This window comes from Fusarium proliferatum (genome assembly GCF_900067095.1).
Source record: "Fusarium proliferatum ET1 genome assembly, contig: FPRO_scaffold001, whole genome shotgun sequence".
Lineage (NCBI taxonomy): Eukaryota > Fungi > Ascomycota > Sordariomycetes > Hypocreales > Nectriaceae > Fusarium > Fusarium proliferatum.
The window spans coordinates 1,323,449-1,347,203 of record NW_022194790.1 but is presented as its reverse complement, the minus strand read 5'-3'; the positions used below and the strand labels follow the sequence as shown (position 1 = coordinate 1,347,203).

Sequence of the window (23,755 nt, the reverse complement as noted above, 5' to 3'; positions counted from 1 at the left end):
CGGGTCTTGAGAAGTATGTCAAGATTGGGAGGACGAAGCTCTCCATTTCAGAATGGGAAGGCTTGTCAAGGTAGCAAACCCCAATTTTTCAGCTGTTCTGATTCGATATTCCGACCTGCTAATTAACGATATGGTTGATCTGGCTCCTTGACAAGACTACAGGGACTTAAAGAAACGTGGTGAGGGTACTTCCACGTTTCCATTGTTGGAAGGACCAGCGATTGTTCAGCATGACTCTCCAGCAGATTATATTGCACTCTGAAAAAGAGCCGAGTAAAAACTTAACAGTGGTTGAACTGCGCTGTGGCAGTAGAACAACACAATGTCGTTGAGTTGCAATAGGAAGCTGTGTAAATCGCCGTTTCTGGGTTCTTACTTGAACAGTAGAGTCATGCCGTAGGGACTGTATGGTGGAGACGGAGCTTTGCAGCAGTGTTGCCAGATTAGAAGCAAGGTAATTTGAGAGAGAATGCAGCTGAATCTTCATGTCGGACTTCGCTCTCATCGCATGTCCAGGGTCTTTGGCTTGCTATAGTAACCAGATATAGCTTAGGTCAATACTCAGCGGAAACGAAGATCCCGATGACGCGCTAGGAGTTACTAGCAGTCCGCGTGGCTTGCCGTCAACAATGAATCTATCCTGTAGGCTGTAGCAGAGGATCCTCAAAGGAACTCAAGTGGGGACTGATCTGATTCTGTTTCCCTTAGCACAGACAGGACAGGCGTATGTTTCGATCCCTAGGCGCCTTGAGTATCGAGGGCCAGAAAGTTCACCAGCGAGTGATCACGGACGAAGGGGGCCAACGCCAGCCAAACCGCGCTTGAGATTCTATTGCGCGTGATGGTGTGATGGGAGATGACGATTTGATGACTCGAAACGCGTTTAACGTTTATCGCCTGAGCAGTTCAAGGCATAACCAACGTTGAGTTACAGCCAGCGCTTCAGACGGCTGGCCGATTGCCGCTTGACGCTTCAACATGGTTAGATCAACAGTGACGTTCATCCAAGGGACCCTCCCTGTTCTCGCCTTAGCGCCAGGGATGTGACGTGCTGGCACACATGAGGTGTTCTCATCGTGACCTCTTATCTTAGCATAAACTTGTGTGGGCTTCGCGTATTTTGGTTGTATTTAGTGAGATTAAGTCTTCGGAGAAGGCGTCGAAACAAAGGAGTCAAGAGGGGTGAACATTTGAAAATGTGGCAACTAGTGCTGAGAGAGAGTTTTCTGCTTATGAATGATGCTGTTGGCTCGTCGTTACTCTGGTGCTGGTGTTGCATTGAGGTTCAGGGTGACGAATGACAAGGAAGATGATCTTGATGACATAGGAAGGGATGAGGCTACCATGATGAAATTGAGTATGAAAATGTAAGCACTGTTGACATGCATGCACGGAAGGAAAGCAAAGATAATCTGTTATGAGATTAGAATTGTAAAGAATAAGTAACCTCCAGGTCTGTCGAAGCTCTCAAGACATTTGACTTCGCGGAGACTTGGTTTTGGAAAGAGCCTACATTAACCACGGCATCTGATTGGACCGCAGTTCACAAACCGCCACAACGCCAAAGCCACATGTGGCGCAAGGATGACAGGAAACAACTGTCACCACGAATTCGTGAGGGTTTCGTTTCTTCCAGACTATCAAATCGCGACGCCAAGCGTCTGTCGCGTGTCGTATTCAAGGCATTTCGTATGTTAACTGTATGGTTTACAGTCGGTTTCGCTGTTCTTAGGCTTCCCTCGATGAGCCCAGTAGCTCTCAAGCGCCATTTTCCCTTGGCCAATGTCTCGGAGGCCTAGGCATTGGCTATTCGAGCCAGGAGGCATGATGTTATTGGTCTGGGTGCAGCTCTTGATCTGGGCCTCACTATCATGGACGACTCAAGCAATGCGGCAGGACCACCTTGTGCGGTTGCGCCAACAAACAGTTGATATGTTCTATCATGGCTTTGGCAATTACATGAAACATGCATTTCCTGAGGATGAGGTTTGTCTGGTGCCGCAGCTGATCACCGCTCAAAGCTGACTGTCTTTTTTCCCACAGCTTCGACCTTTGACGTGCTCGCCCCTGACCCGAGATCGAGAAAATCCCGCCCATATCGGTCTGAACGATGCCCTAGGAAATTACTCCCTTACACTTATTGATAGTCTATCGACACTTGCGATCCTCGCTGGAGGACCCGAAGATGCGTCAGGGACAGGGTCGAAAGCTCTGAGTGATTTCCAAGATGGGATAGCGGATTTTGTGCGATACTATGGCGATGGACGACCAGGTGTTTCGGGCCAGGGCATTCGAGCGACTGGATTTGACCTCGACAGCAAGGTTCAGGTTTTTGAGACCGTAATACGTGGACTGGGTGGCCTTCTCAGTGCGCATCTTTTTGCCATAGGGGAGCTGCCTATCAGCGGTTATACTGTGCAGCCAGCCTGGGCGACCCAGGCCGATGACCCTCTTGAACTTGCGCCTATAACATGGCCGAATGGTTTCAAATACGATGGCCAACTTTTAAGGCTGGCCCTTGATCTTGGACAAAGGCTTCTCCCAGCCTTTTACACAGACACCGGCATTCCATATCCTCGAGTCAATCTTCGACATGGGATTCCTTTCTACACCAACTCGCCCCTCTTTCGTCACATGGAGGGCAAACCTGAGGCTGCTTCGGGGGAGATCACTGAGACTTGCAGTGCCGGCGCTGGAAGTCTTACCCTAGAGTTCACAGTTCTCAGTCGCTTATCAGGAGACGTTCGATTCGAGCAAGCGGCCAAGAGGGCTTTTTGGGCAGTCTGGGGACGAAGGAGTGAAATTGGACTCGTCGGTAACGGTCTGGACGCAGAGGGTGGGCAGTGGATAGGGCCACACGCCGGAATTGGTGCCGGTATGGATAGCTTCTTCGAATATGCTTTGAAGAGCCATATCCTGCTTTCAGGACACGGCATGCCCAACAAATCAACCACTAGCCGACAGAGCAGCACTGAGTGGCTCGATCCCAACGTCCTCCACCCTCCTCTGCCCACTGAGCTACAGACCTCTGAGGCGTTCTTGGATGCATGGCATCAGGCACACGCCTCTGTCAAGCGATATTTGTACACTGACAAAAGTCATTACCCTTACTACTCGAATAATCATCGCACAACTGGGCAACCATATACTATGTGGATTGATAGCTTGGGTGCCTTCTATCCTGGTCTCTTAGCTATGGCTGGCGAAGTCGATGAAGCCGTAGAGGCAAATCTTGTTTATACTGCTCTCTGGACGCGGTATGCTGCTTTGCCTGAGCGATGGTCTGTCCGCGAAAACACTGTTGATCAGGGGCTCGGTTGGTGGCCAGGCCGTCCCGAGTTCATAGAGTCAACATATTATATATACCGTGCCACACAAGACCCATGGTACTTGCATGTCGGAGAGATGGTTCTTAGAGACATTGAGCGACGATGTCGTGCTCCATGTGGATGGGCTGGTCTTCAAGATGTCAGAACAGGAGAGCTCTCTGATCGCATGGAGAGCTTCTTCCTTGGTGAAACAACAAAGTATATGTACCTCCTCTTCGACCCAGACCATGCTCTCAACAAGGTTGATGCTGCGTTTGTCTTTTCCACAGAGGGTCACCCCCTTATTATACCCAATCGCAGCCGTCAGAAGCCGACTCGGCGGCACTCATTATCGAAACGAGTCGCAGCCAAGAACGACACAATTGATGAGGGCTTCACGTATTCATGCCCGGTACCTATAGTTCCAGGTCTTTCCGGTTCGGCTACGGCTGCCCGTCCTGACCTTTTCAGTGTCGCACTATTCGTCGACTTGCACAATACTCCCAATGTCCACGGACCCCTTGAAGCCGTAGAAGTCTTCGATCGAAAGAAAGGGCATGTAACGAGATATAGAGCTAAAACCAATCACACGATGTTTCCATGGACGTTACCGCCAACGATGCTGCCACAAGATGGCGTGTGTGCCGCACCCGTCGAGCGCGTCATGACATGGATAGAGTTTCCACCCGGCGACACGGCAAGCTCGCTTGTGTCTCGTTTCGGGACATCTCTCGTGTGGTACAGCCACAACGGACCAACGGTCCGCAACCTTGATGGCATGCGGCTTCAATTGGAACAGCAGAAGGGCGGCAAGGTTGCAGATCGATCATGGAGAATTACACACGCCGCAAGTAGAGAGCTTGGTCGTCACGAGAGTGTCTTCTTTCATGCAGAGCACGTGAGATCTTACAAAGACGATGCATTTACTTGTATTCGACGAAAGGATATCGTTGAGATTGACCTTCTCCTCGATACACTAGAGAAGTCGAATGCCAGTGCCCCGGCACCCGCCCAGGGCGTCAATGTATCCAGTGAGATTCTTCCGAGCCATGCAGCTCTTCCTTCGGAATCACTTCTCAAGTCGCTTCTCCGTGCCGTGAGCTCCGTTTTTGAACCCGCATATACCGATCTCCCGGAGACGGAGACGGATGGTCCCGGCCCCACTATCCTCCGTTGGACGGCTTACACATCTACCGGCCCCGGCGCTTTTCCTCTGCCGCCCATCATCGACACGCCGATGGTCGGGTCACCCAGCTACAACTCCCGCAAGCCCATCGCCAACTTTCCTTGGAAAACCGTCTTCCTCGGTGGTGAAGCATGTGGTGCCCCTTTGCCCGAGTCATCGTCTCGCCAACATCAGATAATTGTCATTCGTCGCGGCGGCTGCTCTTTCAGCGAAAAGTTAGAGCGCATACCTAGCTTTCCAGCATCGCCACATACACTACAACTTGTGATTGTCATTGACGAGGGCGATGATTCAGAAGAAGGCCCTGATGATATCGTTCGCCCCCTGCTAACTACGGCGCAAGTGACACCCCGAGGCATGGGGCGGCTCAACGGTGTGCCTCTCGTTCTCATGCGTGGAGCCAAGGGTGATTATGAACGTTTCGGTGAGGCTAAGGGCGTGGGCATGCGGCGCAAGTACGTGGTGGAGAGTCAAGGGATGTTGATAGAGAACGCCATTGTCTTATAACGAACGCATAGAGTTCATATTCATGTCTCGGAGTTATTCTGGTGGCTTTTATCGTCATTTTTGTATATTGCTGTTTTTGATAGCGTACGATACCTTCGGGCTTTGAGGGAAACAGAGGTAGATGTCTCTTTGTATGATACGTTTAACAATCAAAACCTTGCCTGTAAGCTCAACCTGACACTTACAACCTGACCTACTCATAATCTCGAGAATTCTAATCCTAGCTGTAGGTGGTATGATACTCTAGCAAGACACATAATTATTGTCTCATGATGGCAAAGCAGCCAGAAGGTGGGCAGACAAAACTGACATTTATGATTATTAGTTTGCGGTCTTTCTTTATATGGCTATATCAAGATAATCGCCAAAACCCCATTCTATATGCGCGAACCCGAAAAGACTTTTGCTGTTGTTGAGTCGTGAAAAAGCCATCCACAAACGCCAACCAATATAGATCTCACTTAGTAAAATAAGTGAATTGCTGTAAAATTTGGTCACTACTGCCGCCAACACTTCAAAAACATAGAGCAGAAACAGACTCTCCAGGTCTAACAAAAATTCTCACAAATGCGCCGCGATGAGGCACACCACAAGTCGATCTATGGCCCGGCATCGCTTTATCGCTGAAAGTGGGATCGAAAATAGAGGAAGCCTGGCATCAGCCACTTAAGCATCTTCAAGAAGAATCTTGACAGGAGCATTGCCGAGCTTCTCTTGGCCGTTTAGGCCAGGGATCTCAAGAATAAACAAGTATCCAATGACCTCGCCCTTGAGCTGCTGGACGAGTTCAGCTGCAGCCTTTGCAGAACCACCTGATGATTCATGTCAGTTAAGGTCCTATACGCCTCATGCATACTGCTTTGCAAACAGATTTACTCACCCGTAGCAATGATGTCGTCCACAATGAGGACCTTCTGGCCCTCACGGACGGCGTCTTCCTGCATCTGGAACAGATCCTTGCCGTACTCTTTCACGTACTCAGCGGTAGCACAAGGTCCAGGGAGCTTGCCCTGCTTGCGGACAGCAGCAAAGGGAACACCGAGACGGAGCGCAAGACCAGGGCCGAAGAGAAAGCCACGGGCGTCAAGGCCTACGATAACATCAGGCTTGGTGGGGAAAGCCTCGGCGATCTGAAGTTCGAGAGCATCGACAAGGGTGGCATGGGCGGTTGGGTCGGCGAAGAGAGGCATAATATCGACAAAGTTGATACCCGGGATGGGGAAGTCGGGGAAGCTTCGCAGCGACTTGCGCAGGCTTATCTTTGCACTGGAGAGTTCGGAGGAACCGGCGGCGGAGGAGGAGGGCTGTCGTCCCGAGGCATCTTGGCTAGCGACAGCGGTAGACGTGGTGTTGTTTATCGCTGAGGATGAGTTGGTAGAGGGGAGGGGTTCTTGAGCGCTCATTGTGGAGGGAAGAAGAGAGGAGAGGAGAGAGAGAGAGGGAAGAGGCAGGGTAGAAGAAGGGGTGGGAGGGTCGGTAAAAAGAAGGAAGGAATAAGGGGAGAAGGAGAAAAGAGACGAGGGATACAGGGCAAGGCAAGTCGGGAAAGGGTGAGCGGAGGCAGTTGCCAGGCACAAGCACTCGAGTGGTTTTTTTCTGGTAGGCACCTCAGGTAAGGAAGGTAAGGTAGTCGGTGGTCAAGCCGCGTCGGAAGAAGTAGTTACAGTGGTTTAGTGGTAGGCGGAAAGAGAGTACGAACGAGGTACGTGCTCCGTCTACGAGAGTTACTTGGCTGATTTAGTACCTGACAGGCAAAACAGTAGGAGGCAGGTACAAGCACAATGGAAGACCCCAAGGTAATTTTGTTTTGGCTGCGAACCTACCTGCCTACCCTCCTACCTAGGACAGGGCTGCCGAAAGACGGCGACGGATGCGCACCTCACATCAACTTCAGTGGCATTGACGATGAGGAAGGAGGGGTGCAACCTAGGCATGCCGCAGGCGTGCGAGGTCTTAGTGGGGGAATGGCGGGCAGGTACGATTGAACGATTGGGAGCGAGGGGGAGGGGAACCCGACAGGGTCCCATTGATTTGGAAGCCTTCCAAGGGGTGCAAATGGAAAATGCAAGGTGGGGGAGGGGAAAATTTTGTTAACTTTTTTTTTTCCCCTTTCCGAAACTCTCTCAGCAATGGCAGCGATGGATCTCAGCAAAAATTCTGGCCGCTGAGTCGGATACAGAAGCCTTTTGGTGATCAATGCCCAGCGCCAGCGCCCAGGACCCAGCCCAAGGGGCCAAGAAAATTTGGAACAGATGACAAAAAGATGAGCTAGGGCTAGTATTGTCTAGTAGGCCTAAAGATTGGTTAATTTTGGCACCTCAGCTTAAGGTCAGAAGTTTTCTTGCTCTCTGGGTCCAGCACGCACCATCAAGCCCCAGCAGTGCCTAACATGGAGTTAATTGTGGGGAGGCTCAGATCCGTGGATGGGTGTTTGCTGATATCCACCCGTTGCTATCTGTGATAATCGGCACCTCGACTTAGGGGTTGGTTTGTCGAATTTATATGATAATGGTAAGCATCTCACCAAGCAGAGATAGACGAACAAGTAGACATGGATAGAGTGAGATTTTGGGAGCAAGAGCTGGTTTCCATCATCATCAACCATGGACAAGCAAGCGGTCAAGCGGGCTTTTTCGGTGTCCAAGCTTCAGGTCAGATATCAACGATTCAAGGTATTAGTCTACATGACTCAACAAGCACCAATGGTGCAATTGGATATCGACAAGCAGCCATGTCTGAATGGAGAATGCAACTCATACCAGGCAGCATTGTTTCGAGGAAGTAAGTTCTTGCGTGTTTGCAGCTTGTTCCAGTACGCGCAATCACGTCTGTCGTATAGAATGATAAATACTAGGTAGCATGAGTAGTACCCCGCCAGCCAGTTGTATCATCATGAAACATTCGTTAGTAGGTATGTCCCGTCGACATAATGGTACAGTACCGCAACGATTGCATGAGAATTCTGATATGCAAAACGCCATTTTCTTACAAACAAACAATGCATACTCCTCGGTTTGCATGCATGATTGCAGTATCAATGTAGCATCAATGCAGTATTAGATGCTAATCGACAACTCGAACCCTTGATCGACACTCTTATTGGATGGTCATCTTTTGTACCTCTATGAGTCAACTTGCCAAATCGGCCTTCACCTTTACGCTGCCGAGCGAACACGAATCACTGTTGTGATGCGATTCACGAGCGTTTGCCGGCAAGAACTGAGTGACTGGAGGACGGTATGTATGTTTTCCACGCGTCTCTTTGTTGCAGACAAGAGTCTCGGTATCATCAGCTGCGACAAATCGACAAACACAAAAGCTCCGCTGTTGTGTTCTGTACATGTCATGGATGCCAGCCAGGTCGTACCATTCAAGTACTTTTTTTACTCAATGGCGGGACCAAGTCCAACTCAATATTAACCGCCACACAATGGACCCCGTTGAATGATGGTTGGTCTGTATTGTTCCTTGTACATCGAATGTACATTGTTTTTGCTTGCTCGTTGTAAGCATCATGAATACGAGTTTGGCTGTACAAGATCAATATTTATGCCAGGTATTTCTATCTAATTCCATGCCTTATGCACGCTCACTCGATTGCCTTGATCCATTGTCGTCCCTTGATCCTTTATCCTTGATTGAACAAGACCCTAGCATCCAATTAATTATCTTACCCCAGTATCGGGCCTGCTGCGAGCCTAGCGTCCATTGGAGGCCGCGCTAGAATTCTTCGCTCCAAGCTTACTTCACTGCCTTACCTCCCGCTACCGCATTTCATACCGCCAGCCTCGGATGGACGGGCAATGGCTCCAGATAGAATTTGGCCCAATGCAAACTATGAGCATTCCCGGGGTTTCAGGTCATGCCCTCGGAGCGGCTTCCAGGGAATCTCAACTTCAATTGGGTCTTATATGCGCTGCTGGGTTCATTCCGACATCCATCTACAGCCACCCGGACATTCACGGGTGGGAAACCCCAGTTAATAACATGACAGCTGAAGCTCGCTATGAAACGAGTCTTTTGACGGAACCTGAAGGAAAGAGACTGAGATACAGTACACATGTGGAAGCAAAGTCACGTAAGCCCAGCGGAGCTTCGGCCGGCCTTGAGAGTTAACTATGTGTTGCACATTCTAGACAGGCCCGTATTACCTCCAAGTTGTTTTTCTAGGTCCAGGTTCCCGCAAACGAAATGGATCCTTGCCGTATGTTTGGCATACATAGTATGAGGTGTTGATTACAGCTTTATACAAGCTCTTTAGGTCTGAACCTGGCATCATCCTCGCTGAACTATACCTCCAAGATGATTCTATAACAAACAATCGAGGCAGATTCAGCCTATTTCTGTTTTAGAAGGGATGAACACTAATGCGGAGGGAGGTTGTTCAACGAGCTGCCTCTTTAGGCAATTCTCTCGAACAAAGGATCGAAGCAGCGGCAAGGTTACCGTCGATGGGTGTCTCTGGACACCCTTTCTTCTTCAACTGGTCTAAGGTAGTTTCTTAGTGGCTGCCATGCTTATTCCCGCTTCCATTTGGTGGACAACCCTCAAGGCCGAAGACGAAGCAGCTGTAGCCTTAGCCTGTCCGGGCTGTCATGTCTAACACAAATGTCTCCGTGATACGATGTTATCTCAGTACTAAGTTAGTCCATCATTTTCACCACATCAACCATCACACCACTACCTAGTAATCAGTTCGCTGGAAGTTCTAGGTACATTCGAGAACCACTGTTTCTCGTAGTGATACGTTCCGGAAGCTGTATCATGGAGGTTTCGAAGTTGGCAATTCTACCCGCTTGATTTAACATGCATAACAATGTACGGATACCCAACATACGATCTATGAACGAGTTCCTCCAGAGAAACTTTTAGCTACAACTTATCCACTTGCTCCGCTCAAGTACCGTTGTTCCACTGTGTTTCCGTGGTCAAGACCGGAGGCGGCGCCATAAACCCATGCCAGCCATCGTCCCATAGCGCCTCCGAATGCATGGCTCATGAGAGCTTTGTTTCGCTCATGATCCGTCTCTGGCCGATGATAATCTGCAGAGAAGTATACATGACAAAAGAATAAGGGTTATGGAGTCTTGTTATCTTTTGATCGCATGTTCTCATTCATGGCGTTCTTAAATGGCCAAATCCGTGTTTCTTAGCAACCCTCTATCAAGCTCTCCCCACGCCCAGCCGCTCTTTGTATGCAGCTGTGCCATTCACATTGCTACGCAACGACATCAAGTTTCCTTGCATGGGTTCATATCTACATTGCACCTTAGGCAGACGTTGTTACATAAGAAGATATCGCTACACATGCTATTATTCTTGTTAAATAAGACGATATCGCAATTCTGCTCCCATCTTTGAACATGGCAGAGAGCATCTCGATGTGTCCATAACGGCCAAACCGAGGGCATACTAGGCCGAGCTTACTGGCTCGGGTTCGTCAGGCTCCCGAACGACGTTATATCATGCCAAGATAACACAAGTTCAAGGCCTATCAAGGGTTGAAATGCGCTGGTCTCGTCTTTATTGCACAACCGAGACCCCGTCTGCCTTTTCAATCATGACTGATCGATTGCTATCTCTCTCATGCCGATTATAATGCAACCCCACAGGCGCTGATAGCTGAGACCGTTTCTGTGCCCAATATGGATTCTTGCTGCTGAGGATGAGGCACACTATACGCACTCAGACCAGGCAGATGTCTAGTATCTTGTCAAGCGTAGGTACTACACGACACTACGCTACACCCGCATAAGATAGGACATGGTCCTTTTTTAGCCGGCGACCCATCGAAATAGGATGCATCTTGAGCTCTCTAGCGACATGTAAGACGGTTGAGGATTATTGCTTCAGCTCGCTGCAAGTCGCTATCGCGAATCACGAGCTTGTGCCCAACACCACACCTAGCCATTTCAAACCACACCAGCCAGCGCATGTGTTGCGCTGCGATCTCTTCCTTCAGCCCTGATCCCGGCCACCAGGTTCATTTCCTGAAAAACATGCAGCAATCTTCTGCGTCTTTAATGCGATGCGATGCGATGTAATGTAATGTAATGCGATGCGATGTTCGGCTGCATTCGTGCCGCCCTCTGCATCGACCTGCCTGCCTGCTTTGCTTCTTGTGTCTCTTCTCTTCTCTCTTGACCGTTCCGGAATACATTGCCTTATCGGTATCGCGCACCATCTGGCGTTGTGGTTGTGGTTGTAGTAGTTCCTTTTTATATGCTGTGCCTCATGCTTCCCCAGCTCTCCACCCAATGTCCTGCATATCCTCCCCTCCAGCATTCGCTGACCGGCTGCCCCTTCATCGCCGCGTCATCAGTTCTCCTTCCTCTGCCATATTGACCGGTTGTTGATATTATTTGAATATCGTACACCGCCGTTTGTTGTACTCATTCACCGAAGAAAAGACTGGTTGGAGCTTGCATTAGCCGCAGGTGCGCGTTTCTGTGTTGGCGCCCTTACGGGCCGTCCGGCGCGAGGTTTTGATATAAGTGTCTCCATCTTTCTTGATGGGTGATGTCGCCATGGATGGATGTTGATAGAACTGGGTCCGTCGCACCAGTACAAGACAGTAGAACTGTTGTGCAGGCACCAACATAAGCACACAGCCAATCTGAGCTACTCCTTTCGAGACAATACGAGCGATCGGTTTGGGGACAGCCCGACTGCGAGTCAGGCAATTCAAGAGCTGCTGCATCCCGTAGCTACTACAGTGCACATCATGGCCTTTGTTATGAAAGACAGCAGGCACTAAGGTACGCAAGTATCTCAATCTTCAACATGGGGTTTCAAAAGGGCCACTCTACAGAAGCTGCACCGACCCAATCATGACCCAGGTTTGCTTCTGCCAGATAAACTTTATGAAACACAGGGCACGGGAAATGGTTATTTGAACTCCGTCGCCCAATCATTGTCAGCCCGTAAGTCCTGAAACAATATAGTTGCATACCAGACAAGTCGTCCTAACGATCTGGAATGGTCGCTATCTTGGTCCACTTCAGAAGTTACAACTCGGAATTGCTATTAACGGCAATGACTAACGTGTCGGCAAACAGTATGTGGTATCTAATGCGTTGTAACAAAGATGAAACGTATCAAAACTCTCTAGAAACGTTCTAATGGGTATCAACTTGGATCAAGAGCACAACTTCCCCAGTCCAAGGCCATCGCAAAGTATGCAGAAGAAGTCGCTCCAGTGAAAGACAGCTCAAGACAACGACTCACAGATTTAATAGTGACAAAAACAGAAAAAGCAAAGCAGAGGCCAAACATCCCAACTCATGTTCGTTGCGCGGGTGCGAATGTCAATGGGTGCACCATCTCAATGGCCGCACCTCTCGGCAACCTTTCTCGGGCCGTTCCGACCCTCTCACTCATCAATCCTTTATGAAAAATAGCCCCTGGATTGTCGGTCCTCACTCACACCAGACCATAGTAGATCCTTTCTCCACTCACTGAAATTGTAGCCGAATGATGGAAAATAGCATGTTCTGCAGCACGTGCAGCATGACTGCCACACAGGTTGGCATCAACTCTGGCCAGACAGCTAAGTCCAGCTTCCCCTCCAGGCCTACATCGATTTGGAAGAATAGTCGGATGAGTCCTCGCACAGCGAGGCTCGCTACCAACTCACACGCCCAGGTTACCGATGAGGCGTAGAAAGTGAGGCCAAAATTGTAGTCCTCCCCCTCCGTATCGAAAGCGAAATATGGGTAAACGTCTTTGTTGGCTCCAAAGTGCAGTACTAGAATACTTCCAAGGAATGCAACCATTGAGACGTTTTCGGCAAGAAAGCGGATAAAGACATTGCGGGTCTGGAGCTTTTGGTATGAACCAAAGCTTTGCGAGTTCAGCCCAAGAATTGTCAAGAGCTTGTGCACAAATGAGGTCATCATGATGGGTGTAATGACAACCAAACCTGTTGATGACAAGATCTGAAGGGTTATGAATTGTTGTGGTGAACGCAGTCGTGCATATAGCGCACGAACGTACATCTGGTAGGTCAACATGAAGTATCTGGCTGTGGTGTCAGCAGTGGAAACAATAATATTTGCATCGATCGAGGCTTACAGTTTAAAGATCCAGCTCAAAGGATAACTTCCAACACGCTCACCCTCTCGAATTCCTAGCACCCAGCCGCTTAGCGCGTCCAGGAGGTGCACCGTTGCTACCCAGCCATAGACATACACTACTGTCTCCAAGTTATTGTGCGGTAAGGTTCGGAGGTAAATCTCTGCGTATGCCTCTCCGATCACGTATGCCATGAGGCCAATAAACAGAGCAACGCAGAACCATAAGAATCGTACAAAGCTTGCTGGCAACCACAGTCGGCGCATCCTAACGCCCTGTGGCCTCAGCTCGGGTTCAACTTGAGTTGCGTCGGCGTCGAATAGATCAGCCGTGACATTCCGGCGCCGACGGTCCCTACCGTTGAACGTGTCTGGCTCTCCGGTCCACCAGGATGTGGTAAAGATGCGTTGAGTTTCTGATAGCGAGTGACGAAGCCCGATGTGCCGCTCATTAGTCGTGAGAATGATAAAGGCGATCGTGACAGGCAAGGCCATGATGATGAAGGTCCATGAAATCCATGATGTATTGTGTACGAGCAAATAACGCGCCCTGTCATTGTAGTACATGGGTATGGGGACGGCAATGGACAAGATGGCGATGAGTGAGACGGTAAGCGGGAAACCCAGAGATTGGGGCCACCAGTTGAGGCTGTAAAGGTTGAACACCTTTGTGATCCAGATAAGAGCAGTAAGGTTGTAGAAACCATAGTAGACGAATAGAAAGAACCAAAAGTTGACCTGGACTCGAGCAGCTCCGTGACCAGGCGTCCTAGATCCGTCGGGGAGTCTATCCTCGTCCCCATCACCGATATGGTCGTCGGGAATTCTATACTGAGGAAAAGGTATAGAACACCACGCCACAGCCTGTTCTTGAGTCAGTTGGTTCTTTGTAGTTTGATTGGAGCTCCAGCACATACCAACAAGGCAGGCATCAACACCAAAAATGCATACCGGCTCCACCACTTATCAACGACCCTCTTCACCGCCGACTGTCTCGGATCAACCCAAATATCCAACACCCATCGTTGCCAAAGACGTTGCCACAAGCTCCTATCATCCTCAAGGTCATAATCACTGTCCGTATCGTCGTCATCTGCAGGAAATGCACCGTATCCGAGTATATGTACGCTGCCTCTGTTGTCTGCGGTATTCGACAAGAGGCCAAGTTGACTGCGCCTTCGAGATATCACGCCAGGACGCGGAGGAACAGCGCGGAAGCGGCCTAGGAGAGGGGCCGAGTCGTTGGGTCGGACGTGCGACTCGGTGCCCTGCGTGAACTGGAAGAAGCTGGGCATGGGATGAAGGGAGGGAGTCGGTGTAATCGAGTTGTGATATCGGGCTACATTGAAAGGCTTCGATTATATATTATGGCATATTCTGTATAGTACGTCGATGGATTGCGTCTCGGGTTCTCCAAGGCACGGTAATTGGATTCGTCGAGTATTAGAAGAATGATTATGGTGAAATGTCGGTATCGTGAATTTGGGAAGTTGGTGTTGTTTTGTCCAAGCATTAGATTGGGCTGATGTTGGTCCGTATCTCGGCTGACAATGGTAGGAATAGAACAGGGGTCCAAGGTTCCATCTCCCCTGTTATGACGCGCTACCCTTATTAGTGGCCTTCAGAGGATGAAAATGTGGGCAGGCCATTTCAGGGTCCCTTCAGGTCTTTTTAAAGAGCTTGGGGTGGACTTTCAGCTTAGATTCTCTTTCATAAAATCCAAATCTTTTTACATTTTTTCATCCAGTCACTCCTTAATCAAGAGTTTTCTTTGCTTTCCTAGCGTATAAGCATACCTTTCTAAGGGCTTCGAGGCAGTAAATGCAGTCAAGGTAGCAGCGACTATTACACCCTTTATCAGTGGCACTATGAGTGGGAGAACTGGGTAATGAGAAATGGAAGAAAGTGGAACAACACCGCATTCGCTGCGCTTGATATTACAAAATATAACTATCCATACATATCCATTAACGCCGCAGATCAACGCTTCCCATAACCCATCACTCTGAGGTTGTACTCAGACTCTCTACGAACGATTCATCATCCTCCTGCTCCTCGACAAGCACACCCCCAGTAATATCATCTGAGAAAGCCACCGTCTTGGCTGAAGCATGCTTTGCAGACGGCTCAACCAAGTCACCACTCCAAGGCTTGCATTCATTGACATGCTCACCGCAACGCAGACAGGTCCAGCCCTCGCCCTCTTCTCTCTCCAATCGAGTAGCCAAGCAGACGAAACAGTATACACACCCACAAGGTATTGTCTCATATGGGTTGGTTATGTCTGTCTGGGCTGAGCCAATAACACCACTGGATGCTGCTGCTGCCATCACTTCGTTCTCAGAAGTTGCAGTATTCTGGTCCTGGTAGCAAATTGCGCATGTTCTCTCAGGGAGGAATGCGTATTCACCATTGGCCTTGCCCTCTTCCTGAGGCCCCGTTCTGATAATGTCTTTTGTTTTCCGCCATGTCCTGGTCAGCCAGCGTCGCCATCGCTGGATGCCGATCAGGGGCAGTACGAAAAGTAAAAACTCGGTGAAGGCATGCCAGACAAGCTGCCTGTTGAGATACTCGAATGAGACCTCTCTGCTTACTTGGCTTGTGGGTGGCGCAAGTCTCATTCTGAGAATTCTATCAAGGAGGGTTCGGTACCGTCCATGCAGTAAGAAGACTAGAAATGAGACACATGCCGCTGCCGAGTGAACAGTTGAGAGGGCAGATGTCAGTTTCGATAGTCGCTTTACTCGGGGACTTGGCTCGTCGTAACCATCGTCATGCTCCAGAAGCCAGTCCTCCCATCTCGTCCAAGCATAGTTTCCAAATACTGTGACAAGTCCATAGAGTGATTTCTGCACCTTTGAGGGTGCTTTGAGTATAAGCCCATCGTTTCTGGCGTCAGTATATTTGAGGTTTTGGAGAGCCGCTCCGTATGTGGCATCGTGGTCCCAGACAGTGAGCTTGAAAAGCACCGCCCTCAGAGCCAACATAATCTCGGCTGACCAGTCATCATGCAGATGCCCTCCACCAAAATATTTGAGACCCTCGCAAACCTGGTCCTTGAGAATGTCCAAGAGCTCTACGTCGAGTAGTTCAGCATCGACTTGTCCTACTCGAAATGCAGGGCGCGTGCCCTCCCTTGTCGACACAGCATCCCACGCAGATCCTATGCGATTTAGGGGGTAAGGTAAGCGCTCGAGGTTGGCTCTAGGTCGAGAAGATTGCCGCTGTGCAGCGATGCGAGCAGTAGCTTCGGCCTCACGGGTTTGGCGACGCGCGGCGACGCGGCGTTGGGCTTGGACGAAGCTCGAGTCGGTCATTTGACCTGGTGCATACGCATGAGGATGAGGGCGTTGGTTGAGTTTCGGGTATTTGATTGGGAGTCTATCGGTCGATTTGGTGGTGGGTTGATCCGGTTACAGCTGGGTAGAGCGAGCATTCGTTTGTTGCAGGTGATAAAAGCAAAAAGGAAGCACGCAGTTCATTCAGCTCGTCTCGGTGCATCGCATTGGATCTCATCCGGGGATTGTGCGGGCCCATGCTAAAATCCCCCCATGACGCCAGGGCCGGGGGTTGTTGAGCAGAAGCCGAGCCGAGGTGTTACAGTGCCTAGGCCTTATCGGCTACTTTACCATACCGTGCGTGCATGTTCCTCCCTCGTGCCTATGTAGGTAGGTACCTGTTCGTAAAAGAGTAGAGGACGGGACTTTTTATTTTCACGCGCTTGTCTTACTCCTTGCTCATTGAGACTTGCTTTGGCGCTCGTTTCCACTCTTCAGAGAGCGAGACAACTTCTGACCTTGCGACGAGTTGCCAAAACTAACTAGCCTAAGGTCTCCTGAATTTATACTGAATTTACCGAAGTCTTTTTGCTGGCTTGCATTCCTACCTACCTATATACTAACCTACCTTAGCCACTGTGCGTGTCTCTCTCTCTCTGTCCCCGTCTAAGGCCGGGCCATAAGCCGGGACCCTCTCTTTCCCCCCTTGCTCCAATGAGGAGAGGGTGCCATAGCTGGAATGGCAGTTACACAGAACTTGAGATGGCAAGTGCGGCTCAACTCGTCCCAAACCGCCTCCAAACTTCTGTGCCTCCGGAAAGCACATTTCCTCCAACAAACTTCGGCCGATTCCATCAAATCATGAAACTCAAAAGACACTTCGTTCTTAGAGCATCACACATCGTCGATAGACCAAACGTTAAGCAGGCTCTGAGGAAGATTAGCCACACTTACTTGGCAGATTTCAGCTATGGATGTACATATGTTTGAGGCTTGACCAGCGACCAGCAATCAATGGTGCTATGATATCTCCGATAGCCCTGTATGCAACCAGTATGTCCCAGACACCTGGGAGCTGGGACTGACGACTAGCTGCATGGGCACTGTGTTACACAGAGTTCCTTTGGAAAAAGCAATTTTTATATTGGCTGTGCTGCAGTTGCATCTGCATCACGACTCTTTTGTTGACTTCTTACACGTCAGAAACGTGAATCCTCCAGCTGGCGACCAAGCATCTCCTCCTCTGTGGATACCATTCAAACAATCAGAGCTCGAGTTGCTAGCTGATGAGACAGTGGCTGCTCTTGTGACTATGTATATTGCCTACTGTCTTAAGAGAGACGGGAGCTTTGAAAGGCCCGCTCCGAGCGGCGGTTCAAGAGCTATCCAACAGTATAGACTAGTCTGCCTTTGCTGGTTAGACTTCACTTTAACGACAACCCTTCAACGCATAATCGAACAACACGAGTACGCCGTCTAGTATGTCTCTATGAAAATCCCCGAGTGCTAGAAGCATCAGCAACCCGGTTCTCGAGTCAGAGTTGCCATCATCGAGTCGGGAGCGGCCCATTCTTGGCCCCTCTTCACTCTCTTGATTTGCGAACCTAACAACGTGAGACCAATAACATGGTCACTTGAGTCACAGCTGCCATAACTACCAATGGATAATGGCCGAAATGGAGATGCAGGCGGCCGTTTTCTGACAGATCTTCCATCTACCTGGTCCTTGACTGGGAACATATATCCACGCCACATACCTCCCTGGGCCAACATGACTGGAGGAGTCAGGTATTACAACATGGTTCCGAGATTTGAATCTAACTCAACTACCACCTCTTCCAATCATGATGCGTTGGATCATTTGCTTTTGTTTAAGCCTGACGACCATCTTCTCTGCCCTACGCCTCCACCACGTTGCACCTGTACCATGTATTTGTATTGACCTCGTAGTTCCATCCACCTCTTTCCATTTCTAATTCCTTACTATGCGTGCATATATTCCATGGCTCCGGCACTTGCCACAAAACCTGTCCAATCTGTTGGTTCTTGACAAACAAGCTTAGTTTAGTGCCACAACACATCCTTTATAGATTTAAGCCTACCTGTTGGGCCCTACCGTCGGTGTTTGCCAACAAATCGAAACCGTACGTTGTCTTGAGATCTCCTTTCGTCATCACTTGCATGGCCCGGTTCGTCGATCAAACTATGGCAAGTTCACCACGAGACGAAGTTTCACCTGGGGTTGAACTCAGCTCGAGTCAGAAACAAGTTAGTACGGGAACCTCAAAAACCCAGAAGCGTGTCTCTTCAGCTTGCGATCCTTGCCGTTCTAAGCATATAAGGTGCGATGGGGTCCGGGAGACATGCACTCGATGCAAAGAAGAAGGCAAACTGTGTCATTATACCAAGTCACGTCGAGGGTTCCGAAACACAAAGAAGACAAGTATGAAGAAAGGAGAAGCTTTGGTGAACGATCAAGATGACACTGCAGAGAGCACACCGTCGCCAGGACTTGCTGGGCCCGGCATTCCGTTCCCTCAAATGATACCTTCCACACCTTGCAGTACTATACATCCATTCGACCTCTACTACACCAACTTTCACGTCGCCCACTCTTGGCTACCCCCAAGAAAGAAACTGGAGGATCTCTGCAAAACGCAACCAGAAAACTTGCGTTTCCTCGTTGCCACAGTTACCTACATTGGGTCTCTTTACTTGGACAAGGTCGACAACACACAGCTACAACAGAATGCCTACCAGATGTCGCATGGCACCCTCTCCTTAACAATCTGGTCTGTTCAGGCACTGCTGTGTCTTTCTGTCACAGCGTTCGGGAAACTGCATTTTAATGTTGGCCAAAGTATGTTCAACAAAGCCTGGGCGCTGGCTTCTTGTATGGGACTTCAGAGCAAGGAGTTCGCAGAGGGAGAAACAGATCCAGTCCTCGCTGAATCATGCCGCCGGACATATTGGGGATTATATACCCACGAAATGCTGCTTGGTTTGCGACAGAATCAGTATCATTCAACCCTCTACCCTCGTGGGCCCAGTTTGGTGGTAGGACTTCCATGTGAGGATTGGGACTACCAGGCCGGTGTACGTATTTCTCGTTCGAGGTAGCCACTTCACGCTGACTTTCCATTAGAATATTCCAGCCCCAATAACTCTTGAAGAGTACGATCGCCTCGGCCTCTCTCGCGAGTACTCTTCTTGGGCCTACTTCGTTGATCTTATTCGCATATACGATATTCATGTGGCCCCGTTTCTTCATGATTGTAGCCAGGCAGCCCCGCACAACCTCAAGTATGCAAGTCAGCGTATCGATTCCTGGCGATTTAGAATCAACGACTGGAAGAAATATCACGTTGGGGAGGATGGTATGTTTGATATGATCCTATATCATGCGGTAAGTTCTTTGACTCGTTCAGGAGCTAGTTCAGCTACTCACAGTTTATCTTGCAGTTAGTTGTCTCCTTTGGGTAAGTCAAATCTCTCTATAAAGTCGTTTCCAGAAGGCTAAATCTCTCCAAAGACTCGAGATCCGGATGCAGGCCCATCTCTACGGGTACTGGGATGAACATTACGCGGCTTCATTACTTCACAGTGTTGCTACAGAACACGACGCTCAGTCGCCACTGGCTCTCCAAGCGCCGTTGCGTCTGATGGCTCTTCTTGGCTCTCAGCTTGTACCAGAGAAGTTCTCCCCTTCATGCCTACTTGATTTGGAACAAGCAGTCTCGCCTTTGTGCCATGCTGTGCTCCACAGTGCAGGGCAGCCAGATTACAGATCCAGAGTTTTGTATCTGGCAGAGTTCCTGAAAAAGTCTGGGGAATTTTGGCCCAGGTCGAAGGTGTTGTCTGACATTTTCATGGAGACACTGGGCAGAGGTGGTCATGAGCATGTGTATATGGAACCTTCTCAAGCTATCTCGGCGTTTGGTGATAGACCTACGTCTACAGCCGAAGGAGAGTCTCTCTGGCCCAGGTCGCCCACATTAGAGCATATGGGTGGTTGGTCTGGGCTGCCATCATACTCGCTACAATGTGAGCCAGAGACGAGAGACGTGGCTTGGGTAGGAAATCTAACTCAAGCTCCTGGCGAAGATATGGCAGCCCCGGATATAACCGCCGAAACAGGAAGTTCAGTAACGAATATTTACATGGAAGCAGGGTGTTTTGGTGACAAGCCGACGGGAGGCTTAGTTCCTGTGAAAGTAGAGAAGTGACGACAATGCGTCTTTGGTTGTATGTACATAACTAGATAATAGTTTGACCTGCTCTGGAGGAGAAATGCTAGTGAATTTTACCCGGATTCCTAAGTCTCGTTCAAATTGATGGTACAAAAGAGATATGGTCGAGATATGGAAGGTCGGTTTACACTTAAATGCTTGCTTGGTCAATTTTGTCTATGGGGCACGAATACCTGGATATTTTTGAGCTCAAGTGGAAATATTGTAGCTTCTGTAATTGTAAACTTGACCACCGAGGAAAATTCAGTAATATCCATGAATACCTTGGTAAATTGACAGCTGGAAAGAAGTTGGTGTTGGTTATTCTTTTATTGACGTCTAATTAAGATGGTGACCGTTGATACCCTAGACTTAAAATAAATTGGCCACGAGGTCTCGGCCAGCCTCTATATGTCCCCACTATTGACAGGCGCTAGGCAGCGCGACAAGGGTCGACAGTATAGGTACTTGGTGATAAGATAGAAGCTAGTAGTAGTCTTCTGGTATCGATTGATCAGTAAAGGCCATAACAAACCGCGGACTGTAATTTATATTAAATATAATCTTAAATATAGAGTTAATTGAACTAAGAAGCTGAGTTATAGGTAGTGTAATAAATATTAAACTTCAGTATCATCTACCTTTCCTTCCATCCCCAGTGTCCTTGTCCTTCCCCGCAGGTACCTTTTGACTTGGTGGGTACCTAGACCATGTAGGTCCATTTGCCGCCTCGCCTACCATACCTTGCTCTTACATCATTCATAAGACAACAACCTAACAACATCAACCTCATTTTGACGCCCATTCACGACCTGGCACATCAAGCGCACTCCCGTCGATAATCACCGTGAATGATCACCACAACTGCCGATGACTCACCGCTCCTAAAACTTCCGCCTGCCTACGCTAAGGGCGCCGCCAGTCAGCGCTTCACGATCTAACTTGGCGCATATTGTTATCTCACATTCTACACTATAAATACGGCACTTTCACCATACATCTCGCTTATCTGATGCGACCGGACGTCGAGTTCGTATACTTCTTGAACTGAGGTGACGTGACCTTAACGTCTGCTCGTGTGCGACCCTGCCATACTCGAGCACCGAAGGTGAACAACATGGGATCTTCGCGCCAGCGTGAGCTTCGACCCGAGGACTCGTGGCGCTTTGTTGAAGGGGAGAACGACAGTTTCGACACAAGTATCCTCCCATCGCTTGGGGAATCATCACCACCTACATCCTCAGGCAACGTACCCTCACAACCGTTTTCCCAAGGAAATCTTAGCTTCGCATCACAGGACAGCATTCGCGATTTTGGGGCAGACCCAGACGACGAGCAGGTCATTCTACGAGAGCCGTTCAGGCCGAGTCTTTCGCGCGCAAGTGTGAGCGCTAGCGGAGAGCGAGTCTTTCGATCACCCGATCCAGAATTTCACATGCCGCGCATCGATACTGCGAGTGAGAGCAGTAGCAGGAGTGAGCGCACGATAAGAGGACTGGGAATAGGATATGGCGGCAATGAAGGCGTGAGGAGAAGAGGAAATCCACCACATTCGAGTCCTCCTAAGCAGAGGAATGCGCGCGCAAGATATGAGACCGAGGATGGATATCATCGCCGCCAATACCGCGAACAGCCACCGCCAACAGTTGGAAATCAAATCGCTCAAAGCGTCCCAGCGGCGATATACAACACACTTGGATGGTTTCTCAACGTTATCGGGCTAGCATTCCGCTACGCTCAGAAACCTTTTGCGATTCTACTGGCTATCTATCTTTGCTTTGGTGGTCTTATTATTGCACAGAACATGGCAACTCGCTCTATCGCCGCATCCCTATCTCCTCTTTGCCGTATCCCGGGCGCATCGCTACTGAATCTTCCGTTCTGTCCTTCTCTGGATACGATAGTACCTGCTGGAGGTGATGGCTCACCCGTTGAGTTCGATGATCTCATGAATGTGCAGTCAAAGTTCGAGCAAGTTCTTGAAAAGAGCTCTGATGGTGTCTCGCTCCCATTCGAGATGAAAAGATCCGAAACGGCCATCCGAGATTTACGCAGCCTTGTGCGACACAGCGATCTACAAGCTCGCGATGAGTTGCTGTTTGAGTTCGACGGTTACATCGACACGGCGAGGCAGACGTCTTCGGACTTGCAGAAGTTCAACACCCATGTTGGCTCTGCTGTTGATGCTGTCATAAGCATCAATCGCTGGACATCTCGTTATCTCGACACTCTATCCCCAGAAACAGACGATGGGAAGTCGCTTTCCTCACCTTCACCTATTCTTGGCTGGGCGTCGTGGCTCTTTCACCCATTCCAGCCAACTACAGATCATATTTTCAACGAGCGAGTTCTCCTAGACAAGTATATTGAACATACGGCTCTTGTCTCGGATCGTATCGCGACCCTTATCCTTGAAGCGCAGGCCGTTCTGCGCCTGCTTACAAAAGCCGAGGATCATCTGATGCTCATCTACGACATCAGTTCTCGCTCCTCTGCCGATACAGCATCTCGTCGTGAAAACGTCCTCTGGAATATCTGGACACTTGTCGGTGCAAACTCGAACCAACTCAATAGCCTCTCCCGCCAACTGGCTCTTCTGCGCCAGGTTGATGCACAGCGCTCTTCAGCAGTTGCACAGGTCAACGCGCTTATGCTCGAACTCGAGAGCATTCAAGCCGGTCTCGGCGATTTGCGTGACCGTGTCGCTGAGCCTGAGGTGCTTCGCAATGGTATTGGTAGTGGACCCCCAATCCCTCTGAGCGTGCATATTGAGACTATTGATCGAGGCGTCGAACGTCTGGAGGATGCAAGAAGCAGAATTCGTGCTGCCGAGAATGATCGCGTTCGAGATGCACTTGCTAGAGGCGGAGTCCGTAATGAGCCGTTGCTGGAGGGTAAAGGAAAGCGTGGCGAAGGGAATTGAACAGTGCATTATGACCATATACCGGAACCTAGGGACTTTGGATATTGGGCTTGGATTATGTTTGGCGTTTGGAGCGTACCTAGACCGAGAAATATGAACGATTCGACCCTTCAAATATATATTGGTGCATGCAGGGGAATAGCTACTACTTGGAAACACTCGATAGTCTGATCTACAATATAAAAATCTTGGTCATTTGATAGTGCTATTCGTTTTGTTTCATATTGTGATTGTATATTGCTTGGATATATG

The 23,755-nt window shown here is 49.4% G+C and overlaps 7 protein-coding genes across 7 annotated transcripts; 4 read left to right on the top strand and 3 right to left on the bottom strand.

Moving 5' to 3' along the window:
* Nucleotides 1–1,782: 1,782 nt before the first annotated feature.
* On the top strand, nucleotides 1,783–5,001 carry FPRO_01635 (putative glycosyl hydrolase; the record flags this gene model as incomplete). The annotated part of the gene is made up of 2 exons (XM_031229284.1): nucleotides 1,783–1,986; nucleotides 2,044–5,001. 2 exons carry the CDS (start codon nucleotides 1,783–1,785, stop codon nucleotides 4,999–5,001), a joined length of 3,162 nt encoding a protein of 1,053 aa, XP_031074838.1.
* Nucleotides 5,002–5,667: 666 nt separating this feature from the next.
* Nucleotides 5,668–6,404, bottom strand: FPRO_01636 (putative APT1-adenine phosphoribosyltransferase; the record flags this gene model as incomplete). The annotated part of the gene is made up of 2 exons (XM_031229273.1): nucleotides 5,668–5,813; nucleotides 5,882–6,404. 2 exons carry the CDS (start codon nucleotides 6,402–6,404, stop codon nucleotides 5,668–5,670), a joined length of 669 nt encoding a protein of 222 aa, XP_031074837.1.
* Nucleotides 6,405–12,455: 6,051 nt separating this feature from the next.
* FPRO_01637 (uncharacterized protein) lies at nucleotides 12,456–14,368 on the bottom strand (the record flags this gene model as incomplete). The annotated part of the gene is made up of 3 exons (XM_031229262.1): nucleotides 12,456–13,020; nucleotides 13,075–13,937; nucleotides 13,991–14,368. The coding sequence occupies 3 exons, from the start codon at nucleotides 14,366–14,368 to the stop codon at nucleotides 12,456–12,458; spliced, it is 1,806 nt and encodes a 601-aa protein (XP_031074836.1).
* A 705-nt stretch (nucleotides 14,369–15,073) lies between these two features.
* FPRO_01638 (putative peroxisome assembly protein) lies at nucleotides 15,074–16,390 on the bottom strand (the record flags this gene model as incomplete). Its single annotated transcript, XM_031229250.1, has 1 exon — nucleotides 15,074–16,390. The coding sequence occupies one exon, from the start codon at nucleotides 16,388–16,390 to the stop codon at nucleotides 15,074–15,076; it is 1,317 nt and encodes a 438-aa protein (XP_031074835.1).
* Nucleotides 16,391–17,447: 1,057 nt separating this feature from the next.
* Nucleotides 17,448–17,831, top strand: FPRO_01639 (uncharacterized protein; the record flags this gene model as incomplete). The annotated part of the gene is made up of 1 exon (XM_031229239.1): nucleotides 17,448–17,831. The coding sequence occupies one exon, from the start codon at nucleotides 17,448–17,450 to the stop codon at nucleotides 17,829–17,831; it is 384 nt and encodes a 127-aa protein (XP_031074834.1).
* A 965-nt stretch (nucleotides 17,832–18,796) lies between these two features.
* On the top strand, nucleotides 18,797–20,577 carry FPRO_01640 (uncharacterized protein; the record flags this gene model as incomplete). The annotated part of the gene is made up of 4 exons (XM_031229228.1): nucleotides 18,797–19,447; nucleotides 19,497–19,757; nucleotides 19,814–19,830; nucleotides 19,884–20,577. The coding sequence occupies 4 exons, from the start codon at nucleotides 18,797–18,799 to the stop codon at nucleotides 20,575–20,577; spliced, it is 1,623 nt and encodes a 540-aa protein (XP_031074833.1).
* A 1,120-nt stretch (nucleotides 20,578–21,697) lies between these two features.
* On the top strand, nucleotides 21,698–23,503 carry FPRO_01641 (uncharacterized protein; the record flags this gene model as incomplete). Its single annotated transcript, XM_031229217.1, has 1 exon — nucleotides 21,698–23,503. The coding sequence occupies one exon, from the start codon at nucleotides 21,698–21,700 to the stop codon at nucleotides 23,501–23,503; it is 1,806 nt and encodes a 601-aa protein (XP_031074832.1).
* Nucleotides 23,504–23,755: the final 252 nt, after the last annotated feature.